The following is an 18,866-nucleotide window of genomic DNA, read 5'->3' on the forward strand; positions in this document are numbered from 1 at the left end:
CATTTAAAATGAACATTTTCATATAGGCCTATTATTATATGTAGGAAAGTAAATGAATATATATTATATTATTTTACATTATTTTATAAATTTATATGTATTTAAATACATATAAATGTATTAAATAATTTATGCTACAATGTATGTATGTAATGCTCTATGTATGTATTAATGTGTGTAAAATATGCATATTCTGTATAGGTATAGATGGACATTTCTAATAATAATAATAATAAAGTTCAATGTATGTAGATGGACCGATCTCACATTACCGAGCAGGAAACTGAAAACATGGGAAGGTTAAAGAGCCCATCGATCCCCTGAGACCTTTTGAGATAATAATCTGCTGCCCATTAGAAATGAATCTGTAACTGGATCAGCTCATTGATGCCCGTCCCGCCCCTTCGTTCGAATGCCAGCGCTGATTGGGCACAACTGCGTCATTGACAGTGACCTCACACAGAACCTGAAGGCGACCCAAAGGATAAAACGCGAGCGGGAAGCATCAAGGTGACAGTGTCCAGCCCGCATCCTCTCTTCAAGTTTCATCTGGACTCTGGGTGAATCCGACGAGAAGATGCCACGAGGATTTTTAGTGAAAAGGAGTAAACGTGCCTCATCAGCATCCTACAAGGTGCGTGCGCAAGAAGAAAAAGAGCCGCGCAAAGAGGACCTGCCAAGCCAAACTCCAAATGCAAGTGTCCTGGACGTGCTGGAACCTATGAGAGAATCATGGGCAAGTGCTATCAGCTCTAAAAATGAGCAGACGCATCTTCTGGAGGACTCTGGGGTTGTTGGAGAGAGAGTCGATGATGCACTGAACTACTTCAGCCACCCGGAACAGAGCGCGTCATCTCCGCGCAACAGCACCGACTCCTACAGCCCGATCAAACCCATCAGCACGGAGTTTTTGGACAGGTGTCTGAGCTCACCAGCCATGGCAGAGTCCTTTCCATTGGCCACCCCGGTGTCTTCAATCGAGCGTCTGCTAATGAACCACTCTGACATGAAGTTTGGCACGCCGGTGCCCTCTTCGGTGCCCACCTACCCCGCGTTTCATCAATGCGTAAAACGCGCGTTCATGGACACAGAGCGCAAAAGCAAAGCACCGAAAAAGCCTAAAGTAATCAGAAAGCTCAACTTTGAAGACGAAGTCACCACCTCACCAGTCCTCGGACTTAAAATCAAAAAAGAAATTCCCGAATCAAAACTGAATCAAAGTGGTAGAAAAAAGCCGCTGGGTGAGTTCATCTGCCAGCTTTGTAAGGAAGAATACCCTGATCCGTTTTCTCTGGCCCAGCACAAGTGCTCCAGAATCGTGCGGGTTGAATACCGCTGCCCGGAGTGCGACAAAGTTTTCAGCTGTCCTGCTAACCTCGCGTCTCATCGCAGATGGCACAAACCTCGTGTTCTGAGCACCGGAGAAGCGAAGAAGTCCCCGCTGGAGGCGCGTAACCACGAGAAGACCTCAGTGGAGGGGAAGGAGAACGCCAGCAAGATGAGTGGAAACAATCAGCACCAGCTGAGCCCGGACAGCTCCCAGCATCACAGATCAGCACCGGACAGCAACATGATGCACAGAGTTTCCCAAGACCCTCCTCTGGATCAAAGGTACCTATCCTCCGAGAAATGCTTTGAGATGCACATCGGCCCCGCGGAAAGCTCAAGGTTGTTCGATCACTGCCCCGATGAGCCCGACAGGTCCACCACCCCTTACTTGCCCTCGCCCGGCCCAGAAGAAGTGTATGAATGCCACTACTGCAGCAAGAAGTTTCGCAGGCAAGCCTACCTGAGGAAACACCTGGCCGCGCACGAGACGATCAAAGCATCCCCGTACAGTCACATCGAGAGCGGGCAGATCACTTTCCCGTGTCACCTGTGCGGAGCGCACTTCCCCTCCGCGGAGATCAGGGACAAACACAGACTCTGGCACGCGGTCAGAGATGACCTGCTCCTCAGACCCGATCTGACTCTGAGCACTGGAGAACAGCAGATATTCTCATGCAAACACTGTCCCTCCACGTTCTTCAGTTCTCCAGGCTTGACCAGACACATCAACAAATCTCATCCCACAGAGAACAGACAGGTGATGCTCTTACAGATGGCCGTCCGGCCGGGGTGCTGAGCTCACTTCTGAAACAGTTATGATCATGTCTAACGGTTTGTTGTTAATATTATCACTCAATAGATTACATCCAGTGTCTTTATGTGGGAATATCGAATTTTGCAAGGTTTTCTTTTTGATAACAGAGCTAGTTTATGTATTCTTTGATAATCTTGGGTAACACTGAATAACTTTTAATAAAAGTACACCAATTTATTAACAGACATTATAGAGGGTTCCCACACTTTTGATCATGACTTTTTAATTTCATAATTACTGAAAATAAATAAATAATAAAAATATATATGTATGTACACTGTATTTATAAATAAATTTCCAGTAATTACTTAATTCAAGTATATATATATATATATATATATATATATATATATATATATATATATATATATATATATATATATATATATATATATATATATATATGTATGAAGAGTTCAGATGCAAAAGCCTCTAAGTGTCATCTGAAATTTTCTTCTAGAATGATCATTTTTATCAAGCTCGTATATTTAAGTTCAGTAATTTCACTTAAATGGCAATGAAAATTACCTATTAATTGTCAATTAAGTGAAATTACTGAACTTAAATATACGAGCTTGATAAAAACGATCATTCTAGAAGAAAATTTCAGATGACACTTAGAGGCTTTTGCATCTGAACTCTTCATATATATATATATATCATTTTAAATGGCATTTTAATATACATTTCTAGTGTATTAAATTTATTAGAGCTGAGAAGCATTTATTTTGTATATTTATTATTTAAAAATTTCAAATATTTTATTCATTTTAAAACCTTTTCCAAACCTCACATATTGATTATCTGAAATTTCCAAGTTTTCCACAACTGTAGGAACTCTGTATAATTCTTTTCACATTATATCTCACATTCAAATATGAATATTATGTATTCACATATATAATATATAAATGTTTAATTCATCTCTAGTTTAAACTCATTACTGATAATAATTTTTTGGATAAAGTTATGAAGTGTTACCCTTAAAAAGTACTTAATGTTACCAAATTTAATTTCATTCATGAAACTGTTTATAGCGGGAAAGACATCAAACCTATTGGGCTTGAGACTCAAAGCACTCAGCAGGTTCTTTCATAAACATATATCATTATAATATGGGAAAAAGTAAATGAATATATTTTGCGTCTCATTGTAAAAGTAGCTCCCATGGAAAGCTTATTTAGTCTCAATCGTCTTAGAAGCTGCTTTGATTTCTAGATCATGAACGAAGGTACTGTACTTTCATATTTTAATTGACAACAGTAGCTAAAAAAAAAAGGGAAATGTATTTATATCGTAACTGCCAAGAAATGCCATATCATACATCAAGACTATTAGAGGCCTACATGTAATAATAAACCATAAGTGTAATTTATATTTTCATATGTAGTCATTTTCAGCTGTAATAGGGGAAATGAAGAGGTCAATAAACTGAATTGTCTTCAAATACCATTAGCTTATTTGTTATTTGCACAAATCCAGAAAAAAAGAAATCCCAGTAAAACATGTTAAACATTTGTTGCACCCAGTAACTGCACAGGATTTGCTATGTTGTAAGAATACTTTTATTCTTAAGTGTAGTTGCACATCCACTCTCCTTCGACAGCCGATACAAATGTATAGATATACAACCGTATGACAACATTGTGGATCTGTGCTTGTGTGTTGTGCAGCTGTTATATCAACACATGCAGTTAGTACTGGAATCATGCAGCATTTGGTCAGTAGTAACACACAAAATCTACCCATGAGGATGTTTTTTTGTTTTTTTTTTACCTCTTGAAATTACGCACAGGTTTCAGTTGCTCGTGTGCAGGCCTTTAATATACACCTTATCATTTCAATCCAGAAGGGTGCTGCATGATTTCAACTCCACGCATATATATATTTCTTGAGATAAATTTCTAAATGATTTCAAATTAAAAAGAAAAACAATAAAAATCATGAAGTCTCACATAGCTTTCAAGAAAATATACAAACTTGACTTTATCTTAAACATGGCAACAGTTATAACTTGCATCCGTAGTCTACAGGGTACATTACCCTTTTATCCCTTAAACGTGGAAGGAAGAAATGCAGACCAAAAACTAGTGTACACTTCCACGTCTAAAAAAAAACAAAAAAACATGAAGAAGAACAGAACAAGATTACATTAAAGGCTTTTGAAGTAGCTCAAAAAGTCCTCAAGCGGGTAGTTCGGTTCAATTTGGCAACGTCGCCGTCTCCCTGCAAGACCTGTTAATGTGGCGTCTCATTCACACTTTCCTTAAAAATCCCATCCGAGATGAGATGAATCAAAAAGAGCGCTGCAGTCAAATGATTTATGCTGTAAATGAGCTGATAAACCAGCGTGGGCTCGTCTCTAAGGCTGCTGTGCAACGAAACAAAACCTAGCCATACAGACAGACATTCAAGCTGAAGACTTGTTCTAAGTGGCCTTTTGATTTTTTTGTTTTTGGTTGATTTAAATACTGTCAAATATGTACACAGATCAGATACTGTTCATACACTATACACATACATTAAATATGTATATATTTTATATTTATAGATATATACACAGTTTCAAATGACAAAGGGGCGGTTCAGTATAACGGTAACATAAACAAAACAAAAAACAAAAAAATCAGTAACGTTCCATTGAAGAGAAAACTAAATGTACAAATTGCAATAAACCGTGATCCATAAAGAAAACCAGCAAATAAACCAACAAATGTGAGTGTCAATGTTACATAAAAAAACATGAAATAAACGTAACAGCAAGAAGTGTTTCAGTTTAAACGTAAATCTGCTCCACAAACACGTCGAGCACTTCTCCAGCCGTCGAATATGTCGAAAACCTCAGTGCGTCTTCTGTACAAATATCTTTAAAAAAAGTTGTGGTTGATACGATGGCGACTTTTTTATGCTATCACTGGCACTCTGAGTGGAGGGCAGCTTCAGTGGCACCAGCTACGACAACAGCAGAGGAACTTATTGAAGTAAAATGCAATGCGATATCCATCAGAGATTGACAAAAATAAACATTTCGGTTGTCTTTGATCTTTCTGGCTCTGGATGGGAGGAGTCGGACAGCTATCGCGGGCAAGAGGGCGTGGCTTGTCTCTGACAGTGCGGTGGGCGGAGTTCTGGAGTGTCCCGCAGGAAGTTGTCGTGTGTGTGTTTTGCTCACTTAAGTCAAGTCTTGTTGGCGGAACCCGAGGAACGGCGAAGCTTCATGGACATCCGGCTCTTGCTAGCACGAGGTGACATTGGTGAGGCTAAATCGCTCCCGTCGACCTGCATTGCTGGACTTTCGGCCAGCTGACTCTCGAGGCATGAGCCTGTCGGGGAGGGAAGGGAGGAGGAAGAAGAAAAGACAGAGATCAGAACGTCACGACGGCCAGAGCGTTCGCACACGTTAAACACTGCGCTGTTCTCAAAATCTACTCGAGTGATGCATCTCATTAAAGGGTTAAATTCAGCTTGGGTTTGTGAATTAAAATATGAAATATACAAGGAAATTGGGTTGAAAGGAGGGAAATAAATGTCTATACTAAATTTTTTTTAACTTTTTTGTAATCTCAAATCAGTCTCATTGTGAATTTCACTCAGATTGGAAAGGGGAAAAAACCTCTCTGATACTTTGGTTAAAGCCATTTTGGCAAAATGTACAATAAATGAAACCAATTGAGAGCAGAATAAGTGCGAAAACCCCTTCCTGTGGGGCGTGAGAGGTTAAAGCACCAGTGCATTGTGGGTGAATTTCACAGAGCGAATCACAAGGGATGCTGGGACTAATCAACGCTGAAATCTGACACGTCGTCCCTTGGATGAGACCAACAGGGGTGCAGTTATGATATCGCAACACAAACTACATTGTAAAAGAGGAACGGGGAGGGAAAAAAAAACAAAACACAAAGAAGGTACTTTGCCGTTTTCGGTTCCAGCATACCATTCACAGCTAGCGTGAAAGACCTTCCGTTTCAAGCCTTTTCCTTTTACCTTGATGAGCCCAATGTTTTCTACTGGAGGTTTGGTAAGGAGGAGAAAAATCACAGCATTTCTTTCTTGGGGTGCGAGAATGGACAGAAGAGACAGATAGAAAGGACGACAGAAGAGACAGATAGAAAGGATGACAGGAGGACGAGAGGGTGGGAAAAGGACAGGAGAGAGGGGCAGGAAAGATGCAAAGTGATGGGCGTTGGTGTGGGATGTAAGAGGAAGTAGAGAAAGAATATAAAAAAGACAGGAGGAAGAAAAACAGAAGAAGAGATATAAGATAAAGGTACGAGCAGGCTGGGAGGGAAAACAGTAGCTGGTGCACATAAAATACAAGACAATAAATGCAAAAGTTGATCTCTCTCTCCATACGCTCACAAACATTTAATATTCAAACACCCTTACACAAACACTAAACTAAAAAAAGATGTCAGAGTTACCACCCACTAATAACTAAACTCTATAAATGAATGCTGTGACACAAATCTCACTGAAAAGATGCTGCGAAACCACATTTTATACTATATTTATATCTAATAAATATCATCTGTAATATTGTACCTGAATTCCTTCTGTAAATCAATCTGACTCGGCAGTAGGGTTCCGGAAGTAAAATGCCATTCACATAATCATATAATGCAACATTATTCATTCAAATATTTGAAAACAGTTCTACACATGCCGAGTTTTCTTTTTTTTTTTTTACCGTTCAAAAGGGTTGGTAAGATCTTTCAAAAAGAAATCTCTTATGCTTATGCATTAATTTGATCAAAAATACAGTAAAAAAAGCAATATTGTGAAATATTATTACAATTCAAAATAACTTTTTTAAAAAGCTACTCCAGTCTACAGTGTCACATGATCCTTCAGAAATCATTTGAATATGATGTTTTGTTGCTCAAGAAACATTTCTTATTAATATCGATGTTTAAAATGGTTTTAAAAAATGTTTATGGAAACGGTGACACAAACGTATTAATTACCTTAAAAATATCATACTGATTATTGTGAATAAAACGGGGAATCTCCACACTGGTGGAGATTTTTGGCAGGCTAACAAAAGCTTGCTAGGAAACTTTAGCTAGCCAGCTACCTAACATAAAATAGGGTGTTAGCATTACAGCACAGTGGTAGTGGAAAACTTTGTAATCTCAGATTCAATTATGATCTGCAGTGATTAAGGGACTAGTGTTTCCTTCCACACATAAAAGACAATGAATTGTCGTAATGTTGTGATTCAGTCAAGAGTTGATTGAAGGACTCTTTCTTTATTAAGAATCTTATGAAATACTTATGGAACAGGAAAATTCTGGTACAATGGCTGCTGAAAAAGCTGAGCTCAATTACCCGTATGAGAGCTGTTATACTGTACCATTCTGGTGCTTCCATTCAACATTTACAGAGACAGACAGACAGATGTGTGATATAAAGAACAGTAGATGAGAGGAGTGAAGCTGTAAGATCATGCCGGACACAGACATGACTTAGGGTGTGTTCATACTTGGCAGGTTTGGATCTATTAAAACAAACTTTGGCGCGATTGCTCTGTTAGTGCGGTTTAAGTGAGAAGGCTGCCATGCGAACCCTGGTGCGCACCAAACAAGCAGTGGGTCTCACTTCCAAACCAACTCTGGTGCGCTTTGTCTGAAATATGAACGAAACACGAACCAAAGACATCTAAATGAAACTAAATCAGGACGTGATGTCACAAGATGCGACCCTAAAAAGGACAGAATGTTCAAGCATACCTGGTTCCTCTCATCACAGTTCAGTAGAGGCATCAGAACCGCGTCTCCTCGCAGCACATCTTTCTTTGTGTGTGTGATGGAGGAATCCCTGCTGCTGTTTTGACTCCTTTACAAATTTTATACACACTTCACGAGTTCTCAGCTGGTCAAAATATCATCATATGTCGGCTACGCACACACAATGAGCGCATTTAGCCCAGCACACAGCATTGTTTTCGATGTTCGGTAAGCCATAAAAGCCTTTTTTTTTGTGTGTGTGTGTGTGTGTGTGTGTGTGTGTGTGTGTGTGTGTGTGTGTGTGTGTGTGTGTGTTGTATCTTTTAGTTCGGTGTTAAAAATGACGTTGTGAATGCTAAGCAAACCAGGACTAAATGTATCATTTTCGTATTTGGTCCAGACCAAAAGAACCAAGAGAACACACCCTTAGAGGAACCTAGTGGAGTGACATATGTGGTAAAGAGTGTAAATGTTAGGGATCTGGTGTGAACATGCCATGCAATGAATGTTGCAGACTTCCCATTAAACAAAATATAGAGAACATGGAAAAAGAAGGGAACATATTTCAGTCTAGAAAGGAATCAAACAAACAAGATAAAGCAAAAAGAGAAGGAGCTCATAACGTCGTTACAAGCCAAACAAACGCATAAGACAATCAGGCAGTCTCAGTGTACGGCATCTTCAGGAATCTTACCTTTAGATATACACAAGTGATAGATTATGATCTGAAGGGGAAACATAAGATAAACAAAATAAAATGGGAATGAAAAAGAAAATAAAGAAAAAGAAAAGAAAAATGATCATTTGTGTTAAGAAAGGTAACAGGAGCCCAACACAAACGCCAGAATAAAAACTTTGGGTTTGAAAAACAACTTCGGTTGCATAAAATACAAAACAAAAGATTGTTTTTCAGCCCCAAAAGCAAATTGTTTTGCAATGACTGAACCAAAAGAAAAAAAAAGAATTTGTGCACAGGCATGCATGTGTTCTGAAATGAAAGGCTTAATGACTCATCTCTATCTGTGCACTACATTCTCAGTGTGTGATTGGGAGAAAACGAATAACTCTCCTGAAATTAATTTCCCAGAAACATCTTCTAAAATAGCTTCCATGTTCATTGTAAATTTAGCATTCCTGTAGCTCGAATAGTAGAGCATGGCACTAGCAACGGCAAGGTCATGGGTTTGATTCCCAACAAACGCAAGAACCTCTTAAAATGCTCTACCGTTCAAAAGTTTGAGGTCAGTAAGATTTTGGTTTTGAAAGAAATTAACACTTTTATTCAGCAAAGATGCATTCAATTGATCAAAAGTAATGGTAAAGAAACTTACAAAGCTACAAAAGATTTCTATTTCAAATAAATGGTGTTCTTTCTATTAAAAAATGCCTCACGGTGTCCATAAAAACATTAAGCAGAACAACAGTTTTCAACATTGATAACTCCGGTTAATAATATTTCACAATATTACTGTTTTTACTATGTTTGATCTAATAAATGCAGTCTTAGTGAGTAATAGAGACTTCTTTCAAAAAAAAACAAAAAATATCTTACCGACCCCAAGGTTTGAATGGTATATATATATATAATGCAATCCATGTCGTTTTGGATAAAATAGTATACCAAATGCATAAAAATGTTAATGTAAAAACAAGTAAGTGTGATTCTACAGTCTCAACTGATGGGGCTATGACACATGCAACATAAGGCCAGAGAGTCTAGAATTGGATGGAATTGTGAAGCTGAATGGTGAGTGGTGTAACATGACAGATGAATTAAGAATCAATTCATTAAGTCAATGACGCCCACCTGCTTCAGATGGAAGATGGTGGAAAGGTGCAGGGCAGAAAACACGAGCTGCGTAGTCCTCGAACGTTGTGGGCTCCAAGTGGTGCTGGACTATCGTCTCCAGATATCTTGCTCTCTCTTCATAGCTGATAAACGTGCCAGTTAAGGTCAAACAAGGTTGGTGCGTCGATTTCAAAAGCAACACAAACACACACATCAATAGGGGTCAAACAGTTAACCAGGATACCATGGGTTAATAATTCTCCCATCATACTGTAAACTGTATTACAAAGCTGTCATTGCTTTACGTATGGTGACAGTGGGTATCAATGGACATCTTACTGTCTTGTGTTATTCGGTTACGAAAAATGATGGTATTGAGTAAATGGAAGGGATTGGATTATGCCGCTGTGTATGGGTTTAAAAAGGGATTCTGTTAATGGGGACGATTTGATTAAATAGTCCGGTGGCATATGGTCTTTGCTGCATTCATAACTTCGTAAACCAAGAACACGCGGTTCGGATAACGACGGATGCTGCGTCACTGCAGAAACTTGATGAAGTGGCGGTGAGAAATGAAGCGTGCGAGAGACAAAAAGACGAGAGAAACGGAGGCCCTGCTGGGACGAGGCAGGGGGAGGATATTCTCGGCTCATGTTCTTCGGGTGTTTCCGCACATACAGCATCTCCACCAGGAAACGCAACACTCACGCAGATCTGTCGTTTGCCTTTTCCAATCTCCAGCCGACCCGTTTCCTGCCGACGGGTCCTGCTGTTTGAGAGCAAACCCTGGAGTGAATGGGTGAGAGGTTCCCACAGAGGAGAAGAGAAAGCAGCTAGCGAAAGTGTCAGTGGGTGCCACGTAATTAGACACATGCAGTACTACAACTATAGGCAGAACATGATGGTCTTGACAGCCGTGTTAACAGCTCAGAATAGCACTCGTACAATCTTACTGACTGAAACATTCAGTCACGGCTGATACAAATCAATTCTGATTGTAGACTTCAACTGTTCTGCACTTCCATATTATTGAGAGTAAGAACAGAACTACCTCATGAACCACTAACCGGGTAATTCACTAACCGTCACGTGCAAAATTACCAGCTAAAATACATATACAGAACCCTATACAGATTAGATTAATCTGATACACAGCATATAATATTGAACTACTGTTCAAAGGTTTGGAGTTTTTTTTAAAGGAATTAATGCCTTATTTGGCAAGGATGCATTAAATTGACAGTAAAGACATTTATAATGTTACATTATAAAAAAAATGGTTTTATTTGATCTTTGTTCATTAAAAAATCTTGAAAAGAAATGTGTCACGTTTCCCACAAAGAAATTAACCAGCACAACTCTTTTCAACATTGATGATAATAATAATAAGAAATGTTTCTTAAGCACCAAGTTCTGAAGGATCGTGTGACACTGAAGACTGGAGTAATGGCCATCAGGGGAATACATGTTTTAAATGTTTTAAAATAAATATTTTACATTTTTACAATATATTAAAATAGAAAACAGATATTTTAAATAGTAATAATATTTCTCAATATTACTGCTTTTACTATGTTTTTGATCAAATAAAAGCAGCCTTGGTGAGACATAAAAAAAATCTTAAGACCTCAAACTTTTGAACGGTAGTTGCCATTACAGGAGTTGCAAATTAGAAACCATTTTATTCAGAGTAGAATTTATTAAAACGAATATGACATTATTAAATATTTGTAAAATATAATTTTATCAAAAGTTGTTAAAAGCGCTATATAAATGGTGACTTGTCTTGAAAGGTGACTTGACTTGAAAAGTAAAGTAAAAAAAAAAACACTGACCACTGTATAAATATACAAAAAAGCTGCAATGAAATCAGTCTTTTTCTCCACTTCAGGTCACTAAAATGGAAAACCTGATTCTTGGACTGAAAGGCCAAGGTCTTAAAGGGTCTAGTCATGGTCTTTAATTGTCAGGGATTAGTAAGGATCTGGATCTTGGGGATTTGATATTGGTCTTTGACTACAACTCTGCAACATATATGGTTCATGGCCAGAGTAAGTGCAAAGTGGACCATATTTTATGCCGATAGTTCGGCTACAAGGGGGCAACCATCCCAAACAGCGCAAGCAATGCATGAGCAGCACCGCTGTGCGTCTTAATAGCCCTCTCAGAGCCGCCCAACATGTGGCCACCATCCTGAACCTGAGATGAGCCTCTAATGCCACCCTGTCACCAAGACAACAAATCCTCTCCGCTGTTGACTTCAGATGCTCTTTGTGTGTCACAAAGAGAGAGGTAAAGGGAAAAACAGTTCTTCTTTTTCCTTCTCATACATGGTGCTTTTTTGCACCATGTATTCACCCAAATAACCCGGGCCTATAATTGAATTTTTGATGGGTGGTGTTTTTTTTATGACGGCTTGTTAAAAAGGAGAAAGTCCTTTTAAGAGAGTGCGTGCCGGGTTCTCGCGCCCTTCTCTAGCATCACATGCTACTAGAGGAGAGGAGGATAAAAAAGAGCCTTTTGTGCATTACCAGAAACTCATTTTCCCTGTGGATGAAAGGCAGAAGGGGGGGAAAAAATACTCCTGGCCTCTTCCCCCCCTCCTACGGAGCTTTTCATTGTCACCGCGCTGAACTCCTGGGCTCTGGAAGGAAAGAGAGAAATTGCCACTGAAGAGACAGCAAAAGTGAGCTTGTTAGCACATTAGGAGTGAAGGGCTCATGGTGGGCTCCAGGAACAGTCCCTGGTGGTGTGTTAATTCAGCACTCCGAACATGCTGGTGCTGATAGCCTCCAAATTGATCACTCCTGCTACCCCCGATTTATTTCCCTCCCCCTCTCGAAGCTGGTGGCAGCGGTGGAGAACACAAGCAAGCCTATAGAAAGGAAGCTTTTCATAATGTCAAAGTCATGTCAGCCACCTTGACTCCGACCACAACTCTCTGATGACAGGCTGTCTGGTGAACACTTCTAGGTAGATGTCAATGACCTCCGTTATGTCAGCAGTTTTGATGTCTCTCAATCACCATAGTGAAAATTTGAACAAGTGGATCCCTTGTAATTCTTGAGTGTGAATTTGAATTGAATTGGCCACACCCAATTGAATTGAAATCTGAATTGGAATAACAGGAAGGGGAATTTACTGACTGTAATATTATACTGACCACAATATTTAAATTTATTCAATATGACAAAATATACATAACTGTTCAAAAATTTGGGGTCAGTAGTATCTATCTATCTATCTATCTATCTATCTATCTATCTATCTATCTATCTATCTATCTATCTATCTATCTATCTATCTATCTATCTATCTATCTATCTATCTATCTATCTATCTATCTATCTATCTATCTATCTATCTATCTATCTATCCATCCATCCATCCATCCATCCATCCATCCATCCATCCATCCATCCATCCATCCATGTCTGTGTATTTATCTATCTTTCTGTCTATCTATCTATCGTTCTGTCTGTCTATATATCTATCGTTCTGTCTGTCTGTCTGTCCATCTAGTGTTCTGTCTGTCTGTCTATCTGTCTGTCTGTCTATCTAGTGTTCTGTCTGTCTGTCTGTCTATCTTGCGTTCTGTCTGTCTGTCTGTCTATCTAGCGTTCTGTCTGTCTATCTATTGTTCTGTCTGTCTGTCTGTCTGTCTATCTAGCGTTCTGTCTATCTATCGTTCTGTCTGTCTGTCTATCTAGCGTTCTGTCTGTCTGTCTGTCTATATATCTATCTATCGTTCTGTCTGTCTGTCCATCTATTGTTCTGTCTGTCTGTCTTTCTTTCTTTCTTTCTTTCTATCTATCGTTCTGTCTGTCTATATATCTAACTCTATCTGTCCATCTATATATATATCGTTCTGTCTGTCTGTCCATCTATTGTTCTGTCTGTCTGTCTGTCTATATATCTGTCTATCTACCTATCGTTCTATATGTCCGTCCATCTGTCTATCTATCATTCTATCTGTCTGTCTGTCTGTAAGTCGCTTTGGATAAAAGCGTCTGCCAAATGCATAAATCTAAAATGTAAAAGTAAATGTATCTATCTATCTATCTATCTATCTATCTATCTATCTATCTATCTATCTATCTATCTATCTATTTTCAAATGTCAAGGCAATTCTTTACATTCAAATAACATTCAGTTCACTTCTGCATCCTGTTTGCTACCTCAATTGAAATTTTATTCAAATTGAGGAACTGAAATGGAATTTAAAAGGCAGTCTCAATTCGGTTTTGACTAGAGCATGAGCCTGGCTACAACATATTCATTATACTGAACTGAGGTCCGAATTAATCATAAAATACAGTGAGAACACAAACAAAAACAGGGCATCTCAAAGGACATTTGTGCTTGGAAACATCAGTGCAGCCAAGAGTTCTGGGACAATTATCGGATGTGTGACAGCACAAGGATGACACATGGCCAATATCTCCACTCTCCGAGAGCATAGCTATTCCCTGCTCTCGCCTTGCAAATTAACACAGCACAGTAGCTGACGAGCGCAATGAGAACACGGTCCCAAATCACACACACACACAGCTCATTTTAATTACACACATGATCAGTCATTTTCTCCACATGGTGTGGTAGTTATTATCTGTGCTAAGAATTCCTCCGTAGGACATCATTGGCACCTTTTAAAAGAAACCCAGAGAAGGATCCGCAGCCCCACAGAGAAAGCCACTGTCTGGCTGCCGAACGGCTCTCGTATCCTCACACACAACCCAGTGGGATACACACGGAGGAGGCTGCTCACTCAAACCACAAACCACAAGGTCTCCACAGGTGCTTTTGTCAGGACACGTCTGTCAACCCCTGTGAGAAATCACTTAGCCGATGTACAGTTTTCAGTTGCACAACTTTAATGGACCGTCTGCACTTCAAACTAACTCTTGCTATTAAAGTCACCATGAAATCAAAATTGGCAAGTCTTGTTTTTGGAATATTGCAGTTTATTTTAAATGATTCTCTTCTCTAATGATGTGGTTACTGTAGTGAGGGCAGGACCAGTCACCCACGTGAGATCACAGACAGCAATGGCAAGCAACAATGATCCAAGTCATCCAATCAATTCCTGATGGACAAAATCAAATCCCGTCCTACATTTTTATCTCATTTGAGAGGCATTTTCACTCGGATGAACGTCACAATAGGGAAAAAAAGATGATTACAATTTCTGTTTCATGACAACTTTAAGATCTGTCATCGACTAAGCAATCTACTAATCAGATCCACACAATTATGCACGCTGAAAAACTATGAATCAATTATCAGTCTCAATCAAAACAAATTGGAAGATAAACCTTAAAAACAACACAGTTACCAAGATCTAGGAAGCCCAAATCCACCAATAAAAATACATCTGCACTGACGCTGGAGAAAGAAAGAGAGAGAGAGAAAGAGATCAGAAAAGTGACAGAGAAAAACATCACACAAATAATCAAATTTGAGGAGTTTTACAGAGTATAATTACAGAAATCTATGTGTGCCCTGAAGTGCAGGCTAATCGGTTTATTTTTCCATCTGATGCCTGCTGATATCGTGGCCCTAACAGTGATTTTATTAGCGAGGCACGGTGCTGCGGCTGGCTGCCATAGCCCCGTCATTACGGCCAATGTCTCCGTGTGGCACAAGCAGATGAGAGGAGAGATAGCCCAAGCTAATGCACCGTTGCCTGGGGCTCCGAGACACTGATCTGGGCCCGGGCTCCAGCATCACAGCCTCTCCTATTAATCTCCGCTGAAACCAAATTGGAGGGCTCGTGAAATACAGCCCCAAGAGCGTCCGGCCCGATTTATCGCCCTGCGTCCTGTCCCAGCGCCCCAGGGGGAAAGTGATGTGCGTGCTGCCGTTGCAAATGCAACATTTATTTAACATTCACGACGCACAAGTCAGCGCTAATGCTATCAGAGAGGAGCGTGCGTATGCCGAGCTACATGTACGTGGAGGTCCTGATTAGTATGAATGAGTGAGGGTGGCCTTGCCATCTGCCTCCCATGCATGTCTTTTTTAACCGGTAACCTGATTTTGTGGTTCTACGGAGAGTGGGGATTTTTCACCACGGCTTTCAAATGCCATGGCTATTAATTCTTTAAATCGCATTTAGCTTTGCAGAAATGGTTGAAGTCTGAATTTGCACAAGGAGTGTTTATCTTCTAACATGTTTCAGCATGTTTTAATGCGCAGACGTATGAGCTTGCAACTTAAAAAAAAAAAAAAAAAGTATTATTATTATCCAGTTCTGTGGATTATCGTCAAAGCTCCACCGGTCAAAACAATATAAAATGTGAAGATAATTTTCTCTTATCTAGAATTCAGGATTTCCAGCTTTAACAAAGATGGCCTCCATCCATTGACAATTTTAGGCAAAGATGGCCTTCATCCATAGGCAATTTTAGACACTAGATTGTCAAGTCAAGTCAAGTCAAGTCAAGTCACCTTCATTTATATAGCACTTTTAACAATATAGATGTTTCAAAGCAGCTTTACAGTGATAATAGGAAATTAAAGTAACAGAGATTGTTTGGCTTCACAGCAGCTCTAGAATAAAGTTATTGTCCAGCTAAAGTTAGTTTTGATTGATTCACTTCCATCGCAAGGATCATTAGTTATTAACTTAGCTAACATGACACTGTTCTAACAGAAAACCCGGGATAGGCCGGGAGCCAGGTCCACTCCTCAGGATGTTTTTTTGCTACCTTTTTTTCACTATTATTTCCTATTATCTTATACCTTGGGCCATCACAAGTTGATAACGACCACCCCCAACTCGGCCCCGTTTGGTCTCAGGGGCCAAAAAACACCCTTTTTGGGAAAAGCTTTTGGCGGAATGATGTAATTGTGAATATTAAGGTACTGCAGCTACATAAATGGTCATATAACCCTAAAATGTTTTGCATGGTGAATCCTGACACATAGGGGAAACTAGCACAAAAAGATTCTGGGGATTGCTGCCTTTTTGCTGTCAAATATCACCCTCAACATACCCCAAAAGACAAAAAAATGTCTGTCCGCCTGACAAATTGTCATCAAAAGTGATCATTTTCAAGCATTTTATTATACATATCACTGCCTCAAATGTACATGAAAAACTTCCCAAGTTTATAAGCTTCAATTTAAGTCCAAGATGACCCTTTCTGTCTAGAGGATTACAGCTGATATAACCAAAGATCTCCACTGCACCTCAAATCGGAGAAAACAGAACTTTCAAGCATTACCATTCCATATGGGATTGAGCATTTTTTTTGCATATGAACAATATTTCTTAAAAGAGTTGAGACTTGACTTATGTACTGCTATACTATATAGATTTGTACATATGTTTTATGTGTGTAACCTGGTTACCAATGTTTTATCTCCTGGGGGCATAACATTACTTTTCATGCAATTCACTTCATATAGTATAGCAGTACATAAGTCAAGTCTCAACTCTTTTTAGAAATATTGTTCATATGCAAAAAATATGCTCAATCCCATTTGGAATGGTAATGCTTGAAAGTTCTGTTTTCTCCGATTTGAGGTACAGTTACATAGTTCTGCTCACTACCGGAGAAACCAGCATATCTTCTGCTTGTTCTGAAAAGCTGAATAATTCCAGATGAACTCTGTTATTTTGACAGGAAAATACAAACAAGAATATTGTTTACATGTAGCGCGTCGATTTTGCGTGATATGTAAGACTCTCTCTCTCTCTCTGCGTGTGAGAGAAACGCAACGGCGAGACATGCGCCTTCACACTAGAGTTTACAGTACCTCAAATACAGGTACGCTGAGCTGGATTTGAAATATTAGTAAAGATCGCTTGACGGACAGCGAAACACTCAAGCGCTCAGTCAGTGTTCAGCGAGTGAAACTATATCTATGCTAAACTTATACTTGCCATCTAACACACACACTGGCGAGTAAAATCTAAAAATGTATTAGCCAATGGCTAATAATATACATTCTTTAGTCGCCCAGAGTGAAATTTACTCGCAGATGCGAGTGATTTACGCGCATTATAGAGGGTTGCAGAGCAGCCATCAAGTATTAGACAGTATTCAAGGTTATTACGTGAGGACGTTTTTTGTCCAATAATTAGAATCTCTGTTTTTTTCAGAATTAAGTAGTAGGAAATTACAACTCATTCAATTTTTATATCAGCTAAGCATTCTGTTATAGAACTGAGTATCATCAGCATAACAGTGAAAACGAATGCCATGCTTCCTAATGATATCTCCCAAGGGTAGCAAGTACAGAGTGAACAGCAACGGTCCTAGTACTGAGCCTTGTGGTACGCCATACTGAACTTTTGATCAATAAGACATCTCTTAATTTACTGCTACAAACTGATAACGGTCATATAAGTATGATTTAAACCATGCTAATGCAATTCCACTAATGCCAACATAATTTTCGAGTCTATTTAAAAGAATGTTGTGGTCAATAGTATCAAATGCAGCACTAAGATCGAGTAACACTAATAGCGCGATACAACCACGATCAGATGATAAGAGCAAATAATTTGTGACTCTAATGAGAGCTGTCTCAGTACTATGGTACGGTCTAAATCCTGACTGAAAATCCTCGCAGATACCATTTCTTTCTAAAAAGGAGCATAGTTGTGAGGATACTGCCTTTTCTAGTATCTTTGACAGAAAAGGTAGATTAGAGATCGGCCTGTAATTGACTAATTCTGTAGGATCAAGTTGCATTTTTTTAACAAGCGGTTTAATCATAGCCAGCTTAAAAGTTTTTGGTACGTACCCTAATGACAAAGATGAATTAATGATATTAAGAAGAGGATATATTTACCTCTGGAAGTATCTCTTTCAATAGCTTAGTCGGTATAGGGTGTAACATACATGTTGTCGATTTAGATGATTTAACGAGTTTAGAAAATTCTTCCTCTCCTATAGCAATGAATGAATAAAATTGTTCCTCAAGGAGACTACAATACACTGCCTGATGCGATACTGTAGTAGACAGTTGCATAGTTATAATTTTCTCCCTGATATTATCAATCTTTTTAGTAAAGAAGTTCGTTAAGTCATTACTGCTGTGCTGCTTGGAAACGTCTGGGGTTGAAGATTTATTTTTCGTTAATTTAGCCACTGTTTCAAATAAATACCTAGGGTTTTATTTATTTTCTTCTAATAGGGTTGAAAAATAAGCAGATTTAGCAGCTTTTAAGGCCTCTCTGTACGCAATCGTGCAC

The 18,866-nt window shown here is 39.1% G+C and overlaps 2 protein-coding genes across 6 annotated transcripts in view; one reads left to right on the top strand and one right to left on the bottom strand.

Moving 5' to 3' along the window:
* Nucleotides 1-46: 46 nt before the first annotated feature.
* Nucleotides 47-2,400, top strand: insm2 (insulinoma-associated 2). The gene has a single exon (XM_082144287.1). The coding sequence runs from the start codon at nucleotides 578-580 to the stop codon at nucleotides 2,123-2,125; it is 1,548 nt and encodes a 515-aa protein (XP_082000413.1). The 5' UTR covers nucleotides 47-577; the 3' UTR covers nucleotides 2,126-2,400.
* Nucleotides 2,401-3,694: 1,294 nt separating this feature from the next.
* ralgapa1 (Ral GTPase activating protein catalytic subunit alpha 1) overlaps nucleotides 3,695-18,866 on the bottom strand; it is a 74,300-nt gene continuing 59,128 nt past the window's right edge. For 3 of the 5 annotated variants that reach the window (XM_082142260.1, XM_082142259.1, XM_082142262.1), the window contains exons 39-40: nucleotides 9,677-9,801; nucleotides 3,695-5,466 (exon numbers count right to left, since the gene is read on the bottom strand). In XM_082142260.1, the coding sequence (XP_081998386.1) occupies nucleotides 5,321-5,466; nucleotides 9,677-9,801 (271 nt within the window). In that variant the 3' untranslated portion in view covers nucleotides 3,695-5,320. Of the gene's footprint in view, nucleotides 5,467-6,077; nucleotides 6,193-8,563; nucleotides 8,595-9,676; nucleotides 9,802-18,866 lie in introns of all 5 variants that reach the window. The other 2 variants (XM_082142263.1, XM_082142261.1) reach the window with 2 other exon arrangements.

Source organism: Leuciscus leuciscus, assembly GCF_965113295.1.
Source record: "Leuciscus leuciscus genome assembly, chromosome: 17".
Classification (NCBI taxonomy): Eukaryota; Metazoa; Chordata; class Actinopteri; order Cypriniformes; family Leuciscidae; genus Leuciscus; species Leuciscus leuciscus.